The sequence below is a fragment of the Panicum hallii genome, chromosome 7 (assembly GCF_002211085.1).
Source record: "Panicum hallii strain FIL2 chromosome 7, PHallii_v3.1, whole genome shotgun sequence".
Taxonomy (NCBI): domain Eukaryota; kingdom Viridiplantae; phylum Streptophyta; class Magnoliopsida; order Poales; family Poaceae; genus Panicum; species Panicum hallii.
Genome location: NC_038048.1, coordinates 44,432,857 through 44,457,911, shown reverse-complemented (window position 1 = coordinate 44,457,911; position 25,055 = coordinate 44,432,857). Strand labels below are relative to the sequence as shown.

At 45.7% G+C, this 25,055-nt stretch overlaps 2 protein-coding genes and 1 long non-coding RNA gene across 14 annotated transcripts; 2 read left to right on the top strand and 1 right to left on the bottom strand.

Moving 5' to 3' along the window:
- LOC112899080 lies at positions 1-6,180 on the top strand. 7 transcript variants are annotated; one of them, XR_003229991.1, is made up of 7 exons: positions 1-465; positions 575-846; positions 936-1,047; positions 1,211-1,373; positions 4,641-4,793; positions 4,893-5,877; positions 5,977-6,180. It is a non-coding gene; the product is annotated as an uncharacterized LOC112899080 (long non-coding RNA). The 7 variants fall into 7 exon arrangements; XR_003229994.1 differs by having other exon boundaries at positions 1,202-1,373; XR_003229992.1 differs by having other exon boundaries at positions 936-1,373; positions 4,893-5,721; positions 5,819-5,877; positions 5,964-6,180.
- Positions 6,181-7,686: 1,506 nt separating this feature from the next.
- LOC112899937 (ABC transporter C family member 2-like) lies at positions 7,687-20,527 on the top strand. 6 transcript variants are annotated; one of them, XM_025968602.1, is made up of 31 exons: positions 7,998-8,111; positions 8,212-8,334; positions 8,430-8,526; positions 8,772-9,155; positions 9,743-9,924; positions 10,043-10,082; positions 10,167-10,326; positions 10,425-10,539; positions 10,616-10,696; positions 10,777-10,801; positions 10,924-10,980; positions 11,202-11,267; positions 11,401-11,475; positions 11,887-11,994; positions 12,124-12,258; positions 12,930-13,036; positions 13,126-13,219; positions 13,373-13,540; positions 13,847-13,987; positions 14,354-14,560; positions 14,637-14,735; positions 14,930-15,082; positions 15,622-16,016; positions 16,163-16,343; positions 16,442-16,765; positions 17,071-17,827; positions 17,927-18,048; positions 18,426-18,671; positions 19,136-19,237; positions 19,411-19,732; positions 20,107-20,527. In XM_025968602.1, the coding sequence occupies exons 4-31, from the start codon at positions 8,823-8,825 to the stop codon at positions 20,199-20,201; spliced, it is 4,890 nt and encodes a 1,629-aa protein (XP_025824387.1). In that variant the 5' UTR covers positions 7,998-8,111; positions 8,212-8,334; positions 8,430-8,526; positions 8,772-8,822; the 3' UTR covers positions 20,202-20,527. The 6 variants fall into 6 exon arrangements, with proteins under 6 accessions (XP_025824391.1, XP_025824387.1, XP_025824388.1 ...); XM_025968603.1 differs by having other exon boundaries at positions 8,212-8,338; XM_025968605.1 differs by having other exon boundaries at positions 8,212-8,356; positions 8,483-8,526.
- A 194-nt stretch (positions 20,528-20,721) lies between these two features.
- LOC112899938 (BAG family molecular chaperone regulator 1-like) lies at positions 20,722-24,954 on the bottom strand. Its single transcript, XM_025968607.1, has 4 exons — positions 24,577-24,954; positions 22,528-22,784; positions 21,829-21,975; positions 20,722-21,109 (listed from the first exon to the last, which is right to left on the bottom strand). The coding sequence occupies exons 1-4, from the start codon at positions 24,818-24,820 to the stop codon at positions 20,972-20,974; spliced, it is 786 nt and encodes a 261-aa protein (XP_025824392.1). The 5' UTR covers positions 24,821-24,954; the 3' UTR covers positions 20,722-20,971.
- Positions 24,955-25,055: the final 101 nt, after the last annotated feature.

Sequence of the window (25,055 nt, the reverse complement as noted above, 5' to 3'; positions counted from 1 at the left end):
CGTACCGGCGCCCGTGACCTCGTGGGCCCGCAGCGTGCCGCCCTCCCCATTCCCCCTCTTCCCGGCGCCTGGCCGCCATGGCCGCCGCCGCGCGGCCCCTAGCTGACGCCGGAAGCACTCGTGGCCGGAAGGATACGGAGAAGGAATACCTGGGTCCGTGAGCGTGTGGGGACAGAGGCAGCACAGTGGCATCAGGGAGTCGGGCATTCGTGACGGCTACGGCTGAAGAATATGCGCACGCGCAATCCAGGAAATCGACGGGCCATTCATGGAAGAGCTAATGGAGAAGTTCAAATCTAAGCTGTTTGAGATGCAGCTGCAACCTCTCATGGTCGGCACCGGCCTAGATGAAGACACAAGCGGCGCGGGAGAAGCTGGACGACCACCGGTCCACCACCTCGGCTCGGAGCCGAACACCAGCCCGGACCTAGAAGGGAAGACATCAAGGCGAGAAGAGGATCAAAGGTGAAGAACCTTCCAGCTCCTGTTCAATTCATGCCATGATTCTGATTTCTGAATCTGACGCACTATGCGTCCATGCCTCTACCAAAACGCCACATGGAAACCATTACAGAGGGATGGCCTTCAGGCTAAGGCCATAACAGAAGAAAACTCATATGGAGGCCAAGAAGAAAGGAACATTGCACGAAATGAATTTTGGTTGACTGTTTGGACAATCTTAAAAAACATCAAGTGAATGTGCGACTAGTTAGCTTTCCAGAATATATCATCTGATGAGGGTGCATAGCTTCTTTGACTGAATTTAAGAGATCGTCGCATGTTTAAGCTTCCTTCAGCAAAAAGGGATTACCTCCTGCCAGATGGTGAAAAGCATGATTATGATTGGTATAAGAACATAGAGATTTCTAATTTTAATAATGACCAGATGCATCCATCGTTTCATTTCCATTGTCAAACATAGCAGTTCATTTCAGGCTCAAGACTCCTCCAGCGACACCACTTATTTCCCTCCCTTGAGATGGAAGCCAACTCCTCTCAGATGATTTTGCAGAAGGAGCTGCCTTCAGCCGGTCAGAACTTCCAAGGGTATGATGAATATTGCACTTGTACCTCTCCCTTTACATGTAAATGACGTAGTTCAACTGCCACCAAGCTGAACTACTCAATCAGGAATCCAAAACATTTCCACTAATCAATCATCTCATCTTTTGAGAAGCTGATGTACTAACATGTTCACAAGTGTGAGCAGCGGTGTACAAGGCGACAGGAACATACCAGCCAGACTACCAGTTATCCTTATCACTCATCAGGGAGGGGGGCTCCACGTGTCTCTGCTATGTTGCGGTTCCTGTGAACTTGGCATGTGAAGAGCAGCAGCTGCCCTGGCTCCGCTGTTACTGCTGTAAATACAGGTATGCCAGTCCCGGCCATAAAACAGGCCACGGATAATGGAGCCTTTCCCGGGTATTTAGTTAAAACGGACTAAAATTTAGTCCTTATCATACTCAATATTTGGATACTTAATATTTGGATGCTAATTAGAAGGACTAAATATAAGGTAATTATAAAACTAATTACACAGATGGATGCTAATTCGCGAGACGAATCTGTTAAGCCTAATTAATCCATTATCAGCATATGTTTACTGTAGCACCATGTTATAAAATCATGAACTAATTATTCTTAATAGATTCGTCTCGCAAATTAGCCTCCATCTGTGCAATTAGTTTTATAATTAGTCTATATTTAATACTCATAATTAGTAACTAACATATTTGACGTGACAATAAAAGTTTAGTTCGTGCAACCAAACACATTCTCAATCAACTGCGCTCGTGCTGCATTATTTCCGATCCCGTGCCGCTCTCAATGAAAGATTTCTGGCCATTTTTGTTAGCCACATTGCTGCTGCCTACCATCTCTCTGAACTTCCCATGTGCGCAGCATAACAAAGTGACTTGCAGGGCTCAAGCCTGAAAAGCTGGGAGCATCCTTTTTTTTTGGAAGATAGCTGGGAGCATCTTGAGGAGGAGGAAGTATCTCCAGCGATGTCCTCTAAATTCCATCCCCTATTTCCATCCTCCATATCAACTTCATTCTCTAAACCAATTTTTACTCCAACAACATCCTCTATCAACATCCTCTATACCCCACAATCTCAATTTTTTATCCTATCTTCCAACCAACTGCTCTTTCCCCAACCCCCAACCGCCGTCCCTCCCGCGCCCCTCCGCCCCGCCCTCCGCCCCCCCCCTCCGCGCCCGCCGCCCCCTCCCCCTCCGCGCCCCTCCTCCTCCGCGCCTCCCCTGCCGCCCCTCCCCCTCCGCGCCCCTCCTCCTCCGCGCCTCCCCTGCCGCCCCTCCCCCTCCGCGCCCGCCGCCCCCTCCCCCTCCGCCCCCTCCTCCTCCGCGCCTCCCCTGCCGCCCCTCCTCCTCCGCGCCCGGCGCCCCCTCCCCCTCCGCGCCCCGCGCCTCCCCTGCCGCCCCCCTTCTCCTCCGCCCGCGCCGCCTCCTCCGCGCCGCCCGCGCCCCTCCTCCTCCTCCTCCGCCCGCCCGCGCCCCTCCTCCTCCTCCTCCGCCCGCCCGCGCCCCGCCTCCTCCTCCTCCGCCCGCCCCCCCTTCTCCTCCGCCCGCGCCTCCTCCTCCGCGCCGCCCGCGCCCCTCCTCCTCCACCGCCCGCCCCTCCCCCTCCGCCCCCTCCCCCTCCGCGCCCCTCCTCCTCCACCGCCCGCCCTCCGCGCGCCCCTCCTCCACCCCTGCTCCACCCCTCCTCCGCCCCGCGCCGCACCGCCGTCGCCCCCGCTCCGCCCCTCCTCCGCCCCTCCTCCGCCCCGGCCGCGCCGCCCCGCCGTCACCCCTCCTCCGCCCCTGCTCCGCCCCTCCTCCGCCCCGCGCCGCACCGCCGTCGCCCCTGCTCCGCCCCCGCTCCGCCCCTCCTCCGCCCCGCGCCGCACCGCCGTCGCCCCTGCTCCGCCCCCGCTCCGCCCCTCCTCCGCCCCGCGCCGCACCGCCGTCGCCCCTGCTCCGCCCCCGCTCCGCCCCTCCTCCGCCCCGCGCCGCACCGCCGTCGCCCCTGCTCCGCCCCCGCTCCGCCCCTCCTCCGCCCCGCGCCGCACCGCCGTCGCCCCTGCTCCGCCCCCGCTCCGCCCCTCCTCCGCCCCGCGCCGCACCGCCGTCGCCCCTGCTCCGCCCTCGCTCCGCCCCCTCCTCCGCCCCGCGCCCCGCCGCCCCTGCGTCGCCCCTCCCGCGCCGCCCCGCCGTCGCCCCGGCGTCGCCCCTCCCGCACCGCCCCGCCGTCGCCCCTGCCGCGCCCCGCGCGCCCCGCAGCCCGCGCGCGTGGAGATGCGCTGGAGGGCCCGCGCGATGGAGGACGCCGGCAGTGCCTTCGTCTGTGCGGGACGCAGGCGATGTCCTCTATTTTACCGCACGGTTTGGAGAACACCGATGGAGCGATACGGTGCTACAGTAGTCTTTACCGATAGAGAACCGGAGCCTTTACCGCACGCCGCTGGAGTCAGCCTTGGACGGGCTGTGTGCCTGGGAAGGCCTGGTGAAAGGTGAAAAGCTACAGCATTGGATGATGGCGAGCGCAGGCCCTTTTCAGAGGAGGTATGGCGATTGGCAAAGGTAGATTTGCTTTCTTGACGTAGGGTGAACCGGTGAATCGATGGCGATGAGGTTTTCTAGCAGGGTACGTTGCAGTGGATGGGTTTGTCAGGATTCTATTCCCGTGCACGCCGCTGACCCGGCTACAGTTTCTTGTGCTGCGCTGTGCTGAAGCCTGCCTCTGCCTGAAGGTGTTCGTTCATGTCGGCGTTCAGTGTCCGGTTTGGAGATTCGAGCTCGGAACCATATCATCTGCATGTACTATTTGACAGAATAGTCTCATCTTTACTTGTTGCAACACTCTGCGATGAGAACGCTCCAGGTTTGTGAGGAGATAATAAATTGGTAATCCAACAGGTAACTATCGGCTTCTCTTTCTGCATTTAGCCCATGCTACTATGATCAGTCCATAGGATTATAGCTTCGTAATCCATCAGGTAACACAAGTATCGGCGGCCTCCGCTCCATATGTTTTTTCCCCCAGCAAATTCAAAAACGAACAGTTGGACCTTTCGGGCCCATAAAATTCAGCCCACGGACTCAAACCCAGTTTGAAGGCCCATCTATATTTTCGGCTTGTCCACCTGATTGCTTACATCTGAACTTTGGGACGAATCCGCGTTTCCTCCATAATAAAACCGTCCATTTGAACTTCTTGAATTCGCGATACCGGAGCTATGACCTCCCTTAGTGGTTTTTCCGATGGTTTTTCTCTTTTTATTTTATGTTTATTTTGGCTGAATCTTTAAAAAGTCATAGTAAATCATAAATAAATCATAAAATAGAAAATCCAATTTTGTTGAACTCCACGTGAGTAAATATATACAGTAAATATATGATATGATATAATTTAGTAAAAAAATTTGTTGTACTTTTAGATATATACTTTTCTGTAATTAATTCATAGCTACAGTATCCGTGGTCCAATTATGGTGAAATTTTTATGGTGGGCTAATCATTATATTCTTGAGCTATAGTAAAAATTTCATGATCATTGGATCATGTATGCTTGAGCAGAAAAATATATCCCTTTTTTGTTCTCTGACATCTATGCTTCCGTTTCATGCGGGACAGGCACGCGCATTTGCAGGAAATGTCTCGGCACCTAACCTGCCCAAGCTTTTGGTCCGGCACCCATGGCCACAGTTTGAGGGATTACTTTATATACAATGGAGATCATCGGACTGAAAAACGATGCAAGTGGTTCTGGTGCCGCATTATCATTTGGTACTAATTCTTTGGAACATATTCTGTCCTACGAACAACTTCAGGACAAGCACATGTTCTCTGCCCTGACTTAAGCTCTCGACTGATGGTTACACGTAGACTGAAGTTAAGCCAAATTGGGCATTTGGTAATAGCAGCTTAAGCTGAAAGCAGGCAGCACATGCAGCAACAGCCGGTGCCTGCAAAAAGCAACCGCAGAGAAGATCCAGCCGAGGATTTCGCTCACTCGGGACACATCCATGCTGACGACTTCGTTCATCAACCTGGTCAAAGGTAGACAGGTTCTTGTTCCCCTTAACACAATTCTGGCTTAGGTCTTCGATCTTCTTCTTCTTCTTCTTCTCTCACCTGCATGAATCTTCTTTCTCCTGGAAGCTAATGATATGTTAATTGAGAAACCAGACGCACAAAGTCAGCTGCTGATGAATATTTTGTGCAGCAGTCAGTCTGGAAATCGAGCTTGCAAAGGAAGAGGAGTCGTTGTCAGTTGTCACACACACACTGCACAACGTGCCGGTTGTTTCGAAGAAGCATCTTTTTCCACAAGAAATATCCTTGTCGACGCCCATGGCTAGAGCTACAGACTCGAGAGCAATCTTTTTTGTTTCTCAAACTAACCAACTTTCTGCTACTGCCATAAGCTACAGACGCGAAAGTAGTGAGATATTGGCCCGAATCGTGCAGTATGCTTTACTCTATCTATGAGTGCCGGCAGAAAACTTTGATCGCTCAGATTACACATCCACGCTGACGACTTTGTTCGTTAACTTGGTCAAAGCTAGAACATCGACCACTGTTTTTATTTTCTCTTCGCAGTTCTGACTTTGACTTGTGACTTTGTGTTTTCTCGTGTCAGGTCAGTGATTCATGCTGCTCCCTCTGGGAAGCACTTGATATGTTAAAGTTCAGGTGCATCGCAGCGGATTGGGTACGGGTAATCTCTAATTCTCTAATCCCTATGACTTTACGCCGTTGCTGTTTTGCAGTCGCACTAAACGACTTTGTTGCTGCTGCTTGTTTGGAAGCGTCGATCTTTTCCAAGGAGAAATATCTTTGCCTGTATCATACTTGGACTTCGAGTGAGGTAACTATTTTATTTCTTAATTCAACTAATCAACTGACTTTTTTTTTAAATCAACCCTCTTTTATTTCCTCCTTGGCTAAGAGCAGACGTCAATGACAGGCGAAAAGAGAGAAAAACAAGTCGTTAATCTGACTAACTGCAATGAGTACCAAGTGTTCCTGCGTCAAGACTGTACTTAGGCTAATCACAATGGGGGTTTCATGTCCATATTTCCAAGAATGCCACGTCAACTTTGTAGAAGGATGAAACACCCTCTCTCAATAGAGAGTTTCATCTCACTATTTCATATGCCAACATACTACTTAAATGCTGCAAATGAATAACCAATAGGATTTACTCAATTGTGTGAAGATGAAACAAAACACTCTCAATGGAGGTTTCACACGGTTTCCAAGTTCTGGGAAATGGGTTAACATAGTTTCATCCTCATGAAACTCCATGAAACTCTTACTTCTTAAATGATGTGCCATGTCATCCAAATTGCTGATGTGGCAGGCTAATTAATACCATGAAACACCCCATGAAACTCCCATTGTGAATAGCCTTAATACGCCATGGGATTGGCCATGATTTTACTGAACAAAATTATGGAATAGAAAAGCGTGCACTTGCATTGTGTGTGGTGTGTGTGCGCGGTCGTGCAGTACGCTGTATCCTATGTAGATTCCACATCTTCATACTTGATTTTTGAGATTAGACATTTCCTCGGAAGTTGATTAATTAGGAGATAAGTTAAGCGTGTCTCCATTTACTAGTCCTTTCTAGGGATGCTGGTGGGCACCGTGAATCTCAGCACCAGTACGCTGACGCCTCATCTTGACATTCTCCGCTTGATATTTACCGCAGTAACTTCCATACACCTACCAGCCAATTGTTTCCGCCAAATTATCTGCTACTCAGTACTATACATTATCTGCTAGACTAGAGTCCAGGGCTGTGTCATTGTGCGAGCCCGCCGAATTCACGGGCCTTGCGATGGCTCCTTTGTTTGACTCGTGTTACTGAGAGCCAGTGGCCCAGTCCCTCACCGATTGGCCGCTCGTCAGCAGTGACGTCGTCCACACCGAACCTCAAAGCCGCCACCGAATCTCGCGATTGGGAAACCAAAACTACTACATATTTTATCGATTTTGTGGAGAAAGCGGAGGTAGGAAGGCCCCACCGGCCATCACAGGATTTAAGGGCAGCGCTGACAAATAAACAAAGAAGATGACATGAGGTTTGTGTAGAAATGCCCCTGCAGTACTTCGATTTGGTTGTCCTTTTCCCCTTATGTTTATACGTAGACCACAGTGTGCAACCGTCTTGTAATCGGATGTTTCGAGACTCGGTTGAAATTTTGAGCAAACGCTTAACAATGGAAAAGGGTGTTAGTGTGATTGTTAGAGTGGAATTTCGTTTTGTGTGGTGGACATGAGAATAGTATGAGGTGGTGTCATCGAAAAAAAGAAGAAGAGATGGCAGCTTTGCAGGCGAAATATCAAATTTACTGGTCCGAGCCTCGTCATAGGATCGATGAGTAGCACACCAACCGTTTTACCTGGGACCTTTTTCAGATTATAATACTTTCTACCTGCCACGGCCCACGTTTACCAATCTGAATTCATTAGAGGATCTCGATGTAAAGGTTCATGCCCACAATATCATCCTCCTCCCATGATCTGTGGTTAATGCCGAAAATTACAAAAAGGCAAGCGGCTGCGGGCAGCAGACACCATCACCAATGACGAAACCAACCAATTGCATATATTTTTCTCTCAAATCAAAAGGCTTGTAGAAGAATCCACACCCCAAAGGCCCCAAAGCGTCAGCGTGTTCGAATCCAAACTCGTAAATAAACCTCTTTATACCATTCTCCGCCGCTCCTTCCCACGAAGGCGACTGGGCGAGAGGTGCCCGCCACCGCGAGGGATGCTGACGCTCCGCCTCCGCCTCCGCCGCTCCAGTTGATCCGCCGCCGAGGTGAGCTCTCCGCCTCCGCCCGCGCCCGCGGATCCTCCGATCGCGGATGCCGTATTGCCGTGCTTCGGATTTTTCTGCGGCGCGCGTTCCTCTTGACTTGGATGCCTTGTCGCGTAGCTCCTGACCTCCTGTGTGGCTTGGGTGGCTGTGGCTCTCGTTGTGCGCCGCGCGAGCGGAGAAGATAAACCCCAGGCCCCCCGCGCAAAATTTACGGAGAGAGTTGCGAGCGAGCCTCTTATTTCGCGGCAGCTTTCGCGGGAGGATCTCGCGAGGTTGGGCCATTCGTGGTGCGGATTCTCGGTTCTCTCGGGATGATGATAAACCCTCGTTGTTAATATCGCCTTTTGCGCTTTTGTGTTTGGCCTGTTGTAGTGGAGGGCTGTCATGTGGCGCCGCTGCAGCACCGCTCTTCCGTCAGGCTAGTGAGTCGGGGTGGCGAGTGGGGCGGAGATCCATCCGCTTGTGGATTTTGGTTTCTCCTTTCGGTTGCCATCGGCAAGTAATTCTAGCTCTGTTTGTACGTGTTCTCCCTGCCCGTTTAGTTGGTTTTCTATTCGTGTGCTGAACTGCTTCGTGGTGCCCGTGTCCAGTCCAGCCCATCCATTGCTGTTTTGATTAGGTGATGCTTCTTCTTCTTCCTCAGCGTACCGAGCCATCCAAGTTGAGCCACTCTTGTACCTGATTAAGGTATGCGTAGTTTACTTTCCAAAACTTTTTGGGCGTCAATTGAATCAACATGCCCACATTGAGTCTGCTCCTGTGTATGTCTTTGCTCGGTGAAATTATCAGCGTTGCACTGTTTACAAACCGAAGTAGTTTGCTCCTATTTGACCTTTGGGCTAGTAAACTAGTTTCCTGGTAGAATTATGTTGAATTGCAATGCTCATTTGCTGAATTTTCTCTTGTTTCACTGATTAACTTCTTGAATTCAGGAGGACATCAGAACTGTGTGAAGAGCAACTTTACTAAGTGGAGGGGGCGAGATGGGGTTTGACCCACTGGATTGGTATTGCCAGCCAGTCAAGCATGGTGCTTGGTCGCATGTGGTGGAGAACGCATTCGGTGCCTACACTCCATGTGGCATCGACACCCTGGTGGTGTGCATCTCATTCCTCGCACTGTTTGGTGTTTGCTTCTATCGTATATGGAGGACAACGAGGGACTACACAGTGCAGCGATACAAGTTACGTTCACCGTACTACAATTATCTGCTTGGACTACTTGTGGTGTACTGCATAGCCGAGCCACTATACCGGATTGCCACTGGTACCTCCATCATGAACTTGGATGGGCAGCCAGGCCTTGCTCCATTTGAGGTGAGAGGGCTAATACGGTACCATTATTACCAAGTTCTGTTTACTTTATATGTTGCTCCCATGGCAAGTATATTTACTGAGCCCTAGTATGTAGTACTAGATTGCAGGACATACTTTGTGCGAGTTGTAGAAAGCAGTGTTGTTAGATGCACCTGACAAGTACTGGAAGTATAATTTTTTTCTTTTGAGGTACTACTGCTCAGCCTCAGCCCCATCGCAGAGGTCACCAAGTAGGAAAGATATGATCCAAGTAACTAAATGTGGCCCCTTGAATCCTCATACTAGATGGTGTTTTCCAATATCTACTTATTGATAGCAGTGAGCTAATTTTTCTCTTCTACTTTTGTTGCCAGTGAACGATAGTAATAAGAATTAGCTGCAATATACAGAAAATGTGAATCGGATAGATAACCATAACCAAGTGCAAACAGTTCCTCAGTAGCTATGGAATTATGTAAACTATAGTGTATCCTTTACTCATATATTCTTGTACCTATGGAATCATGTAAACTACAGTATGTCCTCTACTTATATATTCTTGTACATTTTTGGCCTTTTCGGGTATTTAAAAATCTGCAATTCTACAGATTATCTCATTGATCATTGAATCTGCTGCTTGGTGCTGTATGCTTGTAATGATTCTGCTGGAGACAAGAATTTATATCTATGAGTTTAGATGGTACATCCGGTTTGTGGTCATTTATGTGTTGATTGGGGAAGCTGCTATGTTTAATCTTGTGCTCTCAGTGAGGCAGTACTACAGTTCGAGGTACAGTACATCTGTAACATCTATTTTGTTGATGAAACTATATTTGGTGGTGACTCGTAATTTTTGTCATGCTAAGAATTTTGTAATAGGCTAACTTGGTGTTTCTCCCCCTATGCAGTTCAATCTTTTACTTATACTGCAGTGAGATTGTATGCCAGGTTTGCATCTTCATTTCTATAGTTGTCCTATAATAATATTTTGGTGTTATCTCTGTTATATGCTAAACCTTTCTTTTTGTACAGTTCTTGTTTGGAATTCTCATGGTGGTTTATCTGCCTAGTTTGGATCCTTATCCGGGTTATACCCCTATCAGGAATGAGGCACTGGTCGACAATACTGATTATGAACCTCTTCCCGGTGGAGAGCAGATTTGCCCTGAGAGACATGTCAACATATTTTCCAGTAAGTGATAAGAAGTTGTTCCACATTACCAGATACATAACTAAATTTCTATCCCTGTTTGAATAATGATATATTTTGTTATCGTGTTACTTTGCTAGGAATATTCTTTTCATGGATGACTCCTCTAATGCAACAAGGATATAAAAGGCCTATCACAGATAAGGATATTTGGAAACTAGACAGCTGGGATGAGACTGAAACTTTGTATAGCCGGTATGTTTTCCCATTCGCCTTGTTGAAATGACAAATACTTGGACCTGCAAATCCTAACAACTCAATCCTATCTCAGATTCCAGAAATGCTGGAATGATGAGCTTCGAAAACCAAAACCTTGGCTGTTACGAGCTCTTCACAGCAGCCTTTGGGGAAGGTATGTGCAATTGTAAACCTGATACCTATATGTCTGATTTGATATTTGTGCGTGTAGTGATTAATTACTATCACTTTCAGGTTCTGGCTGGGAGGATTTTTTAAGGTCAGTTTTTTGTCCATATCATTTCGTTAGACGGTTTTCCCTGTGTTTCCTTTTCATATTTGTTCCATTATAAACATTCTGTGTTATTCTCAGCAGCTGATATGTTTCCCTCAATTTTGTAGATTGGCAATGATGCTTCTCAATTTGTTGGTCCACTCATATTGAACCTGTTGTTAGAGGTATTGCTTCTTATTTTGTGACATTTCAAAGTCAATAACATAGAAGTGCTCATTTATCCTAATAGGCTAATATGTTCCTTTTCATTAATCACCTGTAACCATCGTTAATAGACTGGTAAGTGCATTGATTCTAGAACAGACCATGCAATGTGAAAATCTAGCACACTATGTTATTCGCTTTTCACCACTATAAGGCGCTAAACTCTTATTTTTCCTGGTAGTCTATGCAAAATGGTGATCCATCTTGGAACGGGTACATCTACGCTTTCTCAATCTTTGCTGGAGTGGTATGGATCATTTTCGTTTCTTGCATGTTGTGTGCACTGCATTTCTTTGCTGTTTCAGTGTGTTTGAACTTCCAAGCAACAATTGTGGTACTAGTGATTCAAAATTGAATAACCCTTTCGCTTCAATTTTCAGTCACTGGGAGTTCTTGCTGAGGCACAGTACTTTCAGAATGTCATGCGTGTCGGTTTCAGGTTGAGGTCCACATTGGTATGTGTTTCTTGCATATCAAGAACTTTATTTCCCTTCTGTTAAGAGGTTATGCAATCAGCAAGCATCCATGGAATCTCTTGTTCCCTTCTTGAGATCACTCTTCTACTTATGAACCTTATGGTTGGCTTGGGGGTTGCAAGTCCTGATATGTCAGATAATAAGCAAATTGGATAAGCAAAATAGCCTTAATAGATAATTGTACGGAATTTAGTGAGATAATGGGAAATATTTGTTCCAAATTTTCCTTTTACATTATCTGGTTTTGTTGGTTATTGTATTACTTAATATGAATTTGTTTTTTAGCATCTTCAAGGACTCTTATACATGGTCTCTACCTTGTTTCTTATGTTTCCTCTATGTATGGTCATCAAAGTTTTCAACAAAGTCTAACCTTTTGTTGTCACACAGATTGCAGCTGTTTTCCGCAAGTCCTTGCGACTGACTAATGATAGTCGTAGGAAGTTTGCTTCTGGGAGGATTACCAATTTGATTTCAACTGACGCGGAGTCCCTTCAGGTACCCACATTTGTGTTATTAAATTGGCTTACTGTTATGAAGGAGGGAGAAGTGCGTATTGATACTATGTGTCCTGTCCATTTGTGTGTGCGTTTTGCATCCTTCTAATTTACATTTGCACCTTTGCAGCAAGTGTGCCAGCAGCTTCACAGTCTATGGTCTGCGCCTTTCCGCATTGTTATTTCCATGGTCCTTCTATACGCGCAGCTTGGTCCTGCAGCATTAGTCGGTGCGCTCATGTTGGTTCTTTTGTTTCCAGTTCAGGTACATTTCTCTTTGTGAACATGCAGTCCTGAAATTTCTTATGTCGCATGTCTATGTGTCTATGCTAGTATGCTTTCTGTTTTAGTGACAGTTCCATTGTTACTAGTGAATTGGCTGCTGCATTTGCTAGAGAAAAGATGTTCATCATATACACATTCTTGTGTCGTATTTGGAGTTAATGTAATTCCTGTAGTTATGCAATTGTGAACCTTTTATTTATTTGTTGGTGTTGTAGCCCCTCATGTTCGTGCTATTACCATGTATGCTTTTCTTATGGAGAAAAAAATTATAATAAGCATTTATTTTGTTAATATGATGATATTTCTATGGAAAAACCATTGGTAACGGTTTCTGTACGTGTTCTATCCAATCTACTGCAATTGCCAAAACTTAATAACCTGAAGCTGTGGTTGTTGAGTAATTATTTCACATTATATATAGATGAACTGGTCTTGGAACTAAACGTTTATGATGGATCTATTCTTTTCACTCCTTACATTTTTCCCAATTAAGGTTGATGGTGCAGTTTTAGCTGTATCATCTTTAGCACACTCTATTTGTAACTTGACACATCTCTGTCAAAACAGTGACTGTTGAAGTTTCTGTAAGATACTGCTTTCAGATGTCAAAAGTGACTTGTATGGTTTATCTTTTCTGTTTTTTTTTACCAGACAGTCATCATCAGCAAAATGCAAAAACTTACCAAGGAGGGTTTGCAAAGGACCGACAAGCGAATCAGTCTCATGAATGAAGTATTAGCTGCTATGGATACAGTCAAGTATGTTATATTCATTTTTTTTATTTCGTTATTACTAACACCTAGGTTTGGTTATAACTATTTTAATTTCCAAAAACTTCTTTTGTTAGGTGTTATGCTTGGGAGCAAAGCTTCCAGTCAAAGGTGCAGGACATCCGCGATGATGAACTTTCTTGGTTCCGCAGGGCTCAGTTGCTTGCTGCGGTATATTTCTTATATCTTTGCATAAGTTTTAAAATTGACATTTTTGTACAGAAGTTGACTTGTGAGAAGTTTTATTGTGCATCATATTTCTTCCTTCAAAATAGAACTCTGATGTCTTTGCGCTTATTCTTATCATTTTCTTGCTTGTTGCAGCTGAATAGCTTTATCCTGAACAGTATCCCGGTTATTGTCACTGTTGTTTCATTTGGCGTATATTCTCTACTGGGAGGTGACTTGACACCAGCAAAGGCGTTTACCTCTCTTTCATTATTTGCAGTCTTAAGGTTCCCACTTTTTATGCTGCCGAATCTGATAACTCAGGTGTGTAGGATAATGTTTTCTTTCCTTTTATAAGTTATTTTTAAAGCTACTTGGAAATTACAAAGCATCCCAATTTCTATATGTAATTACTAGATTCTTAGATTGCTGGCCATGCATTTCCCCCTTATTACGTGTTCATCTGGCTTTGAAAAATTATCTAGCTAAAAGTTATGGCTTATAAAAATTATCTAGTTAAATAGTTGGACTGGAATTTTGATTCATACCGATGATGTCCTCATTGACTGTGTCCTTATGTTTGGTACTCATGGTTGCTTACCATTGTTGTTTTTCTTGTAAATTCAACAGGTGGTTAATTGTAAGGTATCATTGAAGCGGCTTGAAGATCTCCTGTTGGCTGAAGAGAGATTGCTTCTGCCAAATCCGCCTATTGATCCTGAGCTTCCGGCGATTTCTATCAAGAATGGGTATTTTTCATGGGAATCACAGGTAAATTCATGTTCATGTATATTTTTCACTATTGCAACCACACCCCTATTATTTATAGTAGTTGACTTCTTGTCTTGTGAAATTAAGTCATTAGCAATGGCTAGCATGCTTCATGTATATGGGTGCGAGTGATCAGGATGAGAGATAGAAACTTACTATATAGCCCATTGGTTTTATAAGATAGCCAAAAGTAGATGATTTCTGTAGATATTCTTCTAGTACGTCATAGGACTCAAGGTGCTATTATCTCTTAGTCTTATATCGAGATATCCTCCTTTTTTCAAGATTAGTATAAAGTTGTTCACATTACCTTTTCCATCTGATTTTAAGATGCTTCTTGAGAACCAATTTTTTAAATGTTGGCAGGCTGAGAGACCAACTTTATCAAATGTCAACCTGGATGTACCTGTTGGAAGTTTAGTTGCAATCGTAGGAAGCACTGGAGAGGGTAAAACTTCTCTCATATCTGCCATGCTTGGAGAAATACCACCAGTGTCGGGATCAGATACCTCAGTGGTTCTTCGTGGATCGGTGGCCTATGTTCCTCAAGTTTCATGGATCTTCAATGCTACTGTGAGATTCTCCACTCTTAATTCTGCTGAGTTGAATCTTGTACAACTTCTTCAGCGATCTAACTATGACCTCACAGGTCCGGGACAACATATTGTTTGGGTCTCCCTTTCAAGCTCCACGCTATGAGAAAGCAATAGATGTAACTTCATTGCGGCATGATCTTGACCTACTCCCGGTAAGTTCTAAATACAAGTATTCAGATTTCACTATTCAGATTATAGGTTTTATTTGATACAAAGGGAGCTTCCTTGGGAATATGTTCCTTTATTTCTCATGTTGTAATCTAGTCACGCCTTTCTTGTTTACTAATATTGGTGCACGGTGCTTTAATTTTCTGTTGCAAATTAAAAAACAATGGATTTCTATCAGGGCGGCGATCTCACAGAGATTGGTGAAAGAGGAGTTAATATTAGCGGGGGGCAGAAGCAAAGAGTTTCAATGGCAAGAGCTGTGTATTCAGATTCAGATGTGTACATATTTGATGATCCACTCAGTGCATTAGATGCCCATGTTGGCCGTCAGGTGCATTCACTGTCAATTATATACCATCTTGTTTATGCTATCTATTTATGATCTACTCACATACTGGAAATAGTGAGCTATTGATAGTTGGAAATGATGCTTCTACATAGGATGTCCGTGATCCTTATTTTGAGGTCCCATCTATCTAGGAAGCCTAGAGAGTCTAGAGCCCAGACCCCAGATATACTAACAATTCATGTCCCTTGACACATGGATTTGTGCAAAGTATGATTTGACATCAACAAACATCCAAAATTCATTGCAACTGACAATAGATTATAGTCAACCATTCACAGAGTTACGTGACAAATAGTTCATACAGCTCATATCAAATGGGCTTCTCTGGATGTTCCATGTATCACATCATATAATAATCATATTTAGTTTTTAGCTGTAGCAGTGTCTGAGATTAGTGACTGCAATTTAGGTTTATGCTTTAGAAAACATTTAAGCTTTCTGCTTTATTTGTTCTTTCCTAAGTTTTCCTATTATACATGTGCTACTACAGAATCTTGTCACTGAAATGAGTACATGTGCAGGTATTTGACAAATGTATCAAAGAAGAACTACAGCACAAAACCCGGGTTCTTGTTACCAATCAGCTGCATTTTCTGCCATATGTTGACAAAATACTGCTGATTCATGATGGTGTAATTAAAGAGGAGGGGACTTTTGATGAACTTAGCAACAGCGGCGAACTCTTCAAGAAGCTCATGGAAAATGCTGGAAAAATGGAGGAACAAGTAGAAGAGAAGCAGGATGAAAGCAAATCACAGGATGTTGCAAAACAAACTGAGAATGGGGACATTGTAATAGTTGATGGAGGTTCGAAGAAGAGTCAGGATGATTCTAACAAAACAAAACCAGGGAAATCTGTTCTTATTAAGCAAGAGGAAAGGGAAACAGGGGTTGTCAGTGGGAAGGTCCTTTCACGGTAAAAGATAATATTTTCTGTGATTGTAATTAGTGTTTAAAATTTAAATATTCATTGATACTTTGAGGCATTCTACATATTGTAAAGCGTCTTTACTGATTATGTTGGCCTGCAATATATGCTTACTCAGTATCATTATCTTGCAGTTACAAAAATGCACTGGGAGGGATGTGGGTGGTATCCATACTCTTCTTTTGCTATGCACTGACTGAAGTTCTTCGTATTTCAAGTAGCACATGGTTGAGCATTTGGACTGATCAGGGTTCTCTGAAAATTCATGGCGCTGGTTACTATAATTTGATCTATGGAATTCTTTCTTTCGGGCAGGTATTTATACCCATCGTTTACTTCTTTGATATTTTGTGCTCTTTTTGTGTCTATGATTGATAGGGTTTGAGCTAATAAAGTGAAATATTTTTCTTTAGGTTCTAGTCACTCTCTCAAACTCTTACTGGTTGATTATATCAAGTCTTCGGGCAGCAAAAAGGCTGCACGATGCCATGCTCCGATCAATATTAAGAGCTCCCATGGTATTTTTTCATACCAACCCACTTGGACGGATCATCAACAGATTTTCAAAGGATTTGGGTGACATTGACAGGAATGTTGCTGTCTTTGTCAATATGTTTATGGCACAAATATCTCAATTGCTCTCAACTTTTGTTCTCATTGGATTTGTCAGCACTATGTCTCTCTGGGCCATCATGCCGCTCCTGATTTTGTTTTATGCAGCTTACCTCTATTACCAGGTATGCCAACCAAACATTACGAAATCAAAGTTTCATTATGAAACACATGCTAAAAATAAGCACCAACGTGACATCCACATGAGAATGACTCAGATCTGAAGTTTCATCTCACCTAGAAATAAGCTCTGCCAATCACCACTAAGACAAACAATCTCAGCTCCCTACATTGCATGGTTTAGATTGCTTAGAACAGTCAGGCATGTATGGAAGGAAAAATTTTCAAATGCTTTGTTTCCTCGGTAGTATAGATGAATTTATAGTTTACCTTTTTCCTTGTTGACACTTTGTATACATGTTCATCTCAGGCAACATCTCGCGAGGTGAAGCGTCTGGATTCCATTACAAGATCTCCCGTGTACGCTCAATTTTCAGAGGCTTTGAATGGTCTGTCCACAATCCGTGCCTATAAAGCCTATGATAGAATGGCAAACATAAATGGGAGATCAATGGACAACAACATTAGGTTCACACTCGTGAACATGAGTTCAAATAGGTGGCTAGCTATTCGTCTGGAAACATTGGGCGGCATCATGATATGGTTCACAGCAACGTTTGCTGTTATGCAAAATCAACGAGCAGAGAATCAGAAGGCTTTTGCATCTACAATGGGTCTACTTCTTACTTACACTCTCAATATTACCAATTTGCTCACAGCTGTCCTTCGTCTTGCTAGTCTTGCTGAAAATAGTTTAAATGCTGTTGAACGGGTGGGAACATATATTGAGTTGCCTTCTGAAGCTCCTCCTGTCATTGAGGACCATAGACCACCCCCTGGCTGGCCATCATCAGGTGTCATCAAGTTTGAAGATGTCGTGCTTCGATATCGACCAGAACTTCCTCCCGTTCTTCATGGCATATCTTTCATTATTAATGGAAGTGAGAAGGTGGGAATCGTTGGCAGAACAGGTGCTGGTAAATCTAGCATGCTTAATGCTTTGTTCCGTATCGTGGAGCTTGAACGAGGGAGGATATTGATTGATGATTGTGACACTTCCAAGTTTGGAATTTGGGACCTGCGCAAAGTTCTAGGAATAATACCACAAGCACCAGTTCTATTTTCAGGTATGTTGCTGAAAAGTAAATGTTAGCACTGTAGGTGCGTTATGTAAGTTTTTTATTTCTAGCTTTTTATGTAGCAAATGTTTATGTATGGCCTTTCAGGTTCTGTTCGATTTAATCTGGATCCTTTTAATGAGCACAATGATGCGGATCTCTGGGAGGCTCTGGAAAGGGCTCATCTAAAGGATGTTATCAGGAGGAATGCCTTAGGACTAGATGCTGAGGTACGCAGCATGTATGCTTTTGTTTATGTCAAATTTCATGGCCATTAATTTTTTTCTCGGTTGTTGTTGTCTTGTACAAATGATGTCATGTATCTTGGAACAGATAGGCCATAGTTTCGCTTAAGAAAGACAGTCTTCAGCGAGACTTTTAAGTCTGACATTTGACAGCATTTGGTACTCTAATTTTCATTATTTTACCTGTGAATGAGTATATGACATTGTTTTATTGAAGTAATTGCTAAACAATATAATTGTGTTGCCCTCTAGAAAGTAATCCTGAATAAAGTCATTTGCATTTGTATTAAAGATTTTTCATTTTTTCAGAATGAGCAATGCGGAAAGTTTTCACCAACATGAGCTTTGTTTTATTGGCACAGGTTTCTGAAGCTGGTGAAAATTTTAGTGTTGGACAACGGCAACTGTTGAGCTTAGCTCGTGCATTGCTGAGAAGAGCAAAGATACTTGTTCTTGATGAGGCGACAGCAGCAGTTGATGTACGGACAGATGCTCTTATTCAGAAAACCATCCGTGAGGAATTCAAGAGTTGCACAATGCTCATAATTGCCCACCGTTTGAACACAGTCATTGACTGTGATAGGTTGCTTATTCTAAGTGCTGGGCAGGTATGTTCTTGAGTAAATCCTTTTTTGTCTTTGTTGTTGTGCTTGATTCGTACAGTGTCTGTATGTTAGTATTTTCATGTCATGTGCTGATTATTGCAATTTTTAAAGTTACCAGTACTTATATTTTGGATGGATACCAATTGTTAGACCATTTTGGTGTCATTTCTTTATCAATCTGAACAAATACTAAATTTAATCACGGCGAATTGAGTTCTTAGGTTTTCAAAAGACTAAAATCAGGACTAAAGAAGCTAAGTAGCCCTCACAATTTGGATGTGTTGTTTGTAGTCGGTAATGTTGTTTCCTTCGTCATATCTTGTTCATATTGTACAGGTCTTTATTTGCTGTGTAAGCATCAATCATTTCTTTTTTCATCAGTGAGATACCTAAAGCAAAATTGCAGCACACTTCATCCCATCATTATATTTGTTGGCAATTCAGTTTTGTAATGTTGTGTTTTTCAGGTTCTGGAATTTGATTCACCTGAGAATCTTCTGAGCAATGAGGAGAGTGCTTTCTCCAAGATGGTGCAGAGTACAGGACCTAGCAACGCAGAATACCTCAAGGTACATTGCATCTAATATTGAATTCATTTTGCTAATCTTGCCATGTTGTGCCAGTGACAAGAACTATCACATGTCTGCATGCAATCCTGTACCTCCCCTTTTGTGCTAATCTACACAACTGGCTTCAGAGGTGTGCTAATTCATCTTTCTTTTTGAATGAAAAATGATCACAGAGTCTTGTATTTGGAAGTGTGGAGGAGAGATCACGGAGGGAAGAAATCAAGCTGCAAGATATTCAAAGGAGATGGGTTGCTTCTAATCGATGGGCAGAAGCTGCCCAATTTGCGCTTGCTAGAAGCTTAACATCATCACATAGTGACCTCCTCGCCCTAGAAGCTGCTGAGGGAAATAATATCCTCAGGAGAACAAAGGATGCTGTAATCACTCTGCAAAGTGTTCTTGAAGGGAAGCACAACACTGAAATTGACGAATCTTTAAATCAGTATCAGGTCCCAGCTGATCGGTGGTGGTCATCGCTTTACAAAGTCATAGAAGGTATGGTTGTTTCTATACACCCTCATTTTTGGCAAAGCTTTGACAGCTTCTTTCAGTCATGCTTTGGCCTGTGTATAAATTATGTTGTGTGCAAGAATGATATGTTATACTGACCCAAGTAATATGATCTTTTGGTAACGGTGAAGTTCCTTGGAATAAATAATATAGAGGAATATTGGTAAAACCCACTTGTAATTAGCATAGACATGTCTTGCCAACATTATATGAAATGTCTTGTTTCTGTCATGCCAATTTCACTCCGGTATATCAGCTGTATATGCTCAGAACTAGCCATGGATTACAAGAAAAGCAATTGCTCTGCTTATCAACCGCTTCTAATTTTTTCTGACGCAATTTGTATGTATTGCTTTCAGGCCTCGCCATGATGAGCAGATTGGGCCGCAACCGCCTGCAACAACCTTCCTACAATTTTGAGAACAACGGTTCTATTGACTGGGACCAAATGTAGATTAGAACTCTGGAGTAGAAACACTGATCCCTGAAGTCTCGTTGTGGAGTAGGTTGGAGGTGCGGTTATTTCTGGCGGATTTGGTTGTTCCTACTGTGTGTAGGTGCTTCCACGGACATATAACGTGCAAGCTTTTTAAGTAGTAGATTCACGGCCCTGACGCCGCTCTGAAAATGAATAACGAGCAAGTTTTGCCACAGCAGGACGGTACACGACTCCCTGTACCGTCGTCCGCAAGGATTGTAATTTCCTGTGCACACCCCGACATCATTATATGCCAGATTTTGATAACTTGTGCCATTGCAAGTCTATTCGTGAAAGGACAATTGCGCGTCGATGGTTAATATCTGTATTGTAATTTCCTGTTCCTGTGTGCTCCGGCCACGGTACGGGGCGCTGTAAGCACAGGCGCTTGAACTCTCAAAGCCGTCGTCGACCGCTACTTGATCTGATGCAAATCTTCAGAGTTCTTTCAGCACGCACTCTCTGCCGTCATCAGATGGACATGGACTCCGTAGTCTGTACGATACAAAAAGAACGGTGTTGCTTTCCTTTATTAGGGCCGATCAATAGACTACAGCCGGCGGGGAGGAATGATTTGCTGTGCGATTACAGACAGTTAATGGTGGGGTTTTGGTTCTCCTAGCATCCTAACCTACCGGTTCACCACGATCACAACGAATGGGCACCAAAACTGAGACAACACGGAAAGAAAAGAAAAACAAACACCACGCACGTATACACGTATCCGCTTTACTGATCGACGATTTTCAGTCGAAGAGCTCCCACTGCGTGGTGGCCGGCGCCTCGAACGTCTCCCATTTCGTCGTCACCACGACGGCCTGCAGCCGCGCGTTGGAGACCTTGAGAACGTCCAGCGTCTCCACACACTTCTGCACCCGCTTCGCCTGCAAAACATGTGCCTGTCAGAATTAGGAGGCACTATGTAACTGAGATCATTCATTTGTAGTGCAAGGATTGCTGAATGAGAACTTTTTGAGTATGCCATTGTTTCAGACAAAAAAAAATGTAAAGGAATTTCCCCATCCTAATCTTTGAGGTGGCATGAAGACACCATCACAACCATGATAAAAGTTTCTGCACTTTTTATATCTCTAATCATCCATGCCCACGAAGCCCCGGCTTCTAGCTTTCGTGTCGTGCCAGTTTGCGTTTCTTGCCACACACTCTTTGTAAACCTCCAAGGGAATGATAAGGCCGCTGCTTTAGCGTCTGAATTCACCATAGAACATCCTAGGAACAGAGCTAGCTGGCGCCGAAGGCCGTTGCCTGACTGACATTACACTTGCAACAGGGAAAAGGCTGTAGGGGGAATTCTTGCGCCCGGGCCAAGTGTTTTCTAGAAAGAAGCTGATGGAACCTGTGACGCTTCACTCACCAGCCGGCGACAGGTGACAGACAGCTACAGTCCCATCTCATGAACATTTGCACTGCTTGCCATGGCACTGCTTGGCCACTAGCAGGTCAGATATTTTCAGATACCAATGCTACACTGCTGCTACTGTACCACAACCAATAGACCGGTGCCCCTGAAACTGGTGTGGATCTGGAATCTGGATGCTCATGCTAGTCAGTAGCCTGATCCCTGCAGTGAGTGTAGGTGTACCTGAATGTTCCTCTGCGAAGAGGAGTCCCCGACTGCAGGTATGCTCTCCAGCTTCACCGCGTGCCGCATCAGCAGCTCGATCAGCGTCGTGATCTGCACCTCGGCCACCTTGTTCCCTCTGGAGATCGATTTCTCGATGCTGGTTACCTACGACAAGAAAGCAGGAAACATTTCTCCTGATCAGCATTATCACAATCACGACATCGTCATCGGAGGAGCAGCAATATAATGACACCCTGCAGGAGCACATCCTTGTCAGGGATTCAAGCTGTGTCCCTGTTGGAATGGATGGCTAGCTATTCTAGTAAATGGGCTCGGGGACCATGTGGGAATTTCACTGCTCGGCTCTACATGACCACATCGGCAGGACATCCATTCATGCAAAATCAATTTGCTCACCAAATTCCTTGGACAGATTACTCAACTCGCCATTCAATGCGCCACCCCCACCCCATGCTTACATGTCCGAAGCAGCACGGATTGGCACCATGGCTCCACCAAAAACAGCATGCCTTCTTTCTCTTTTTTTCTCTTTATTAAACACGTTAGATAAGTTTCTCTCTAAATAAACTGCCTACTATTTTAATTTTTAGTAGCCCAGCTAATTTTCAATCGCCTGAAGTTTTTCATCAATCAGTGCCACCGCGCTGACAGAAGTAGCAGCTTCGGTCAGCGGTGAGAAGGAACGGTGAGGCTAACCTGATCGGCGAGCTTATCGACCTCGAGCGCGATGGCGCCGATGGCGCGGTTCGCGCTCTCGATCTTGGCGTTCTTCTGGCGCTCGATGTAGCGGCGCTCAAGGCTGGCGGGGTCCTCGGCCAGCACCAGCTTCGACTTGTTCTTCACGCCGCACGCGTCCAGGTACTCCGTGTTGCCCCGCGCACGGCCCTTGTAGGTCAGCTGCTGGTCCGCCGGCTGCAGCCCCGTCCTCGACGCGAGAAGCTTCTTCAGCTGCCCTGCACGGATCACGCAATTGGTTAGCACAGTGGAGTACAGCTGATTAATCCTGATCTCTACTGCCTACTGGCTACTACTCAATTTCTCATCACCAACATTTTGGTGCTGATATTAACGCGTACGATCAATGTTCAAGCTAGCGGCAGGCATTGCTCCGTACTTGTTGCTCTGCTGGTGATGGTTAACACCCACGATGAATTCTGTCTGTGGCACTCAGTAACAGATCCTAGCGACCAGGTCTGCCATTTTATGACGCCAAAATTTTGCCAAAAAACTGAAACTTCTTTTTGATAAATAACAAAATTATAGGCATTTTTCTTAGCTTTTTTGAGGCATTGCGCTATAGAAACACTGCAAATTTGCAAGAGCATCCCCATTCTCCAAAAGAAAACTTGCATGATTTAAAAAGGATAGCACACATGCACGGGCTCGAGTTCAACGAGAGATGATGCTAGAACGTGCCGCGCATACAGCTCCCCTTCCTGGCTTCCTCTGCAGGACACAACAGTCTACGCAGTGAACGAAGCAGCGTGGCGATCACTTGCAGCCAAAGGCGTCGGTGCAACGGGACAACCGAGTCTCCAGAGCGCCTCCAGGCCGTCCGATGGGGCCGCCCGTACACGTGGGAGCCATCCTGCCCCTGGATTCCCCGCATCCCGCACCGGCAGCGCCCCCGTCGCTTTGTCGGGGAAAGGCGCCTCCCTCCTCTCCTCGTTGCCGCTCCGGCCTCCAGCAGAGTGATGGCAAAGCAAGCCCCCAGCTTCACTGATCACTAGATAAACCGGTTGATTAATTAGCCTCGTGATCCGCGACTAAGTACCCGCGCTTGCCTCGCCCTGAAGGCTAGCGTTGGAGCAGACAGTAATGCCGGGATTTCACGGAAGGAATCATCCAAGTACGGCTCCGCTGAATTAAATTCACCTTTGTTTTACCGCTCCTATGCACGGGTTTTTTGAAGTTTCAGCATCAGATGATTTACTGATTTCCAGGCACATTTTCATCAGGATTCAGGAGAGGAATGAAACCGGTGGTTTCGGATCGCTCGGGCCGCGTGGCGGGGCACCGAAGCCGGCGGCCAAGGACAGAAGGATTTGGATTTTGGAGCAGGGAATTTCCCCCCATTCACGAAGCAAAATCTTCAGCAGATGATGTGGCATGTACTACGAGATATTCCCGGCGCCTTGTTTCTTTCCGGTTGAATAAGAAGAGAGATGCTACGAAGGAAATGATACGAGTAGGAAAAGTCTCTGTCTCACTCGCTGTCCCTAACATCGCGGCGGCGTTAATTCCTCCACGCGGCGCCGCCGGAGCTCATGGCGAATTTTAAAAGCCAAATTAAATTCAAGAGCCCAGATTTTTTTTGTTATAAAATATCTCGTGCAAGCCACGATTTTACCAGCAAGAATTTTAAACCTATCATGAGGTCAACTTTTTACAAAAAGAAAAGTGTTTGAAAAACAGAAGGGAAAAAAAGGGTTCTCACCCACTACTTGAGTAGGGTAATTAGATTAATCGCCGCGATTAGCAAAGAAGCAAGCGGCTCTGCCTTGCCGGTTTTACCCGCCCTAGTGAGGAAGGGGGAAAACACGCGCTGAAATGAATTCAAATCTGAAGAGAAGACGAACGAATTTTCAGTTTCTGCCTTCGTCTACAGAGAAAGCTGAAAGCATCGGCGGCGGCGGCGGCAGGGAACCAAGTTAATGGAGCATCAACTAGTAAGCGCGGTTACTCCTACTCTAGATGGAGGGAGAAAGCGGCTTTAACGAAAGCCAATGCGAGATGAGGACTCACAGAACGTGGCAATGGGGGAGACGGGGACCTCGTGTCGCGCGCCGCCGTACTTGACGCGCACCCTGATCTCCGGCGGCGGCGGCCTCGGCGGCGCCCCGTCCTCCCGCGCCTGCACGACCATCCCGCTCGGGCGCACCTCCCAGCCGGCCCGGTCCTCCGCGGCCGCCGAGACCGCCGCCGCCGCGTCCGACCACCCGCTGCTCGACCCGCCGTCCGAGCTCGACCGGTGCATCACCGACGCCATGTGTGGACCGTACCGAGCGCGCACCTGCTGCTTCTTCCGATAGTGTCCCACGGAAGGAAGGAAGCCTCTGCGGTCGGCGAGCGAGGGAGGGAGGGGCAATTGATGCGGGGTGCGCGCGGTTGGCGCGGTGCCGTGGAGTGTGGGTGGTGGTGGTGGCGGTCGCGTGGGGGGAGGGGGGGGGGAGGAGGAGGAGGGAGGAGACCCGCGGCGGGGGGAGGAGGCACGGCACGAGGCG

What these genes read in the sequence shown, in the direction of transcription:
- LOC112899937 (XM_025968606.1), top strand. Translation starts at nt 8,823, where the DNA reads ATGGGGTTTGACCCACTGGATTGGTATTGCCAGCCAGTCAAGCATGGT. An exon ending in CTGACGCGGAGTCCCTTCAG is followed by an intron (nt 11,995 to 12,123) that starts GTACCCACATTT and finishes GCACCTTTGCAG; the next exon opens with CAAGTGTGCCAGCAGCTTCA. An exon ending in AGCACCAGTTCTATTTTCAG is followed by an intron (nt 17,828 to 17,926) that starts GTATGTTGCTGA and finishes ATGGCCTTTCAG; the next exon opens with GTTCTGTTCGATTTAATCTG.
- LOC112899938 (XM_025968607.1), bottom strand. Translation starts at nt 24,820, where the DNA reads ATGGCGTCGGTGATGCACCGGTCGAGCTCGGACGGCGGGTCGAGCAGC. An exon ending in CTCCCCCATTGCCACGTTCT is followed by an intron (nt 22,785 to 24,576) that starts GTGAGTCCTCAT and finishes TGATCCGTGCAG; the next exon opens with GGCAGCTGAAGAAGCTTCTC. An exon ending in CTTCGCAGAGGAACATTCAG is followed by an intron (nt 21,110 to 21,828) that starts GTACACCTACAC and finishes CATGTTTTGCAG; the next exon opens with GCGAAGCGGGTGCAGAAGTG.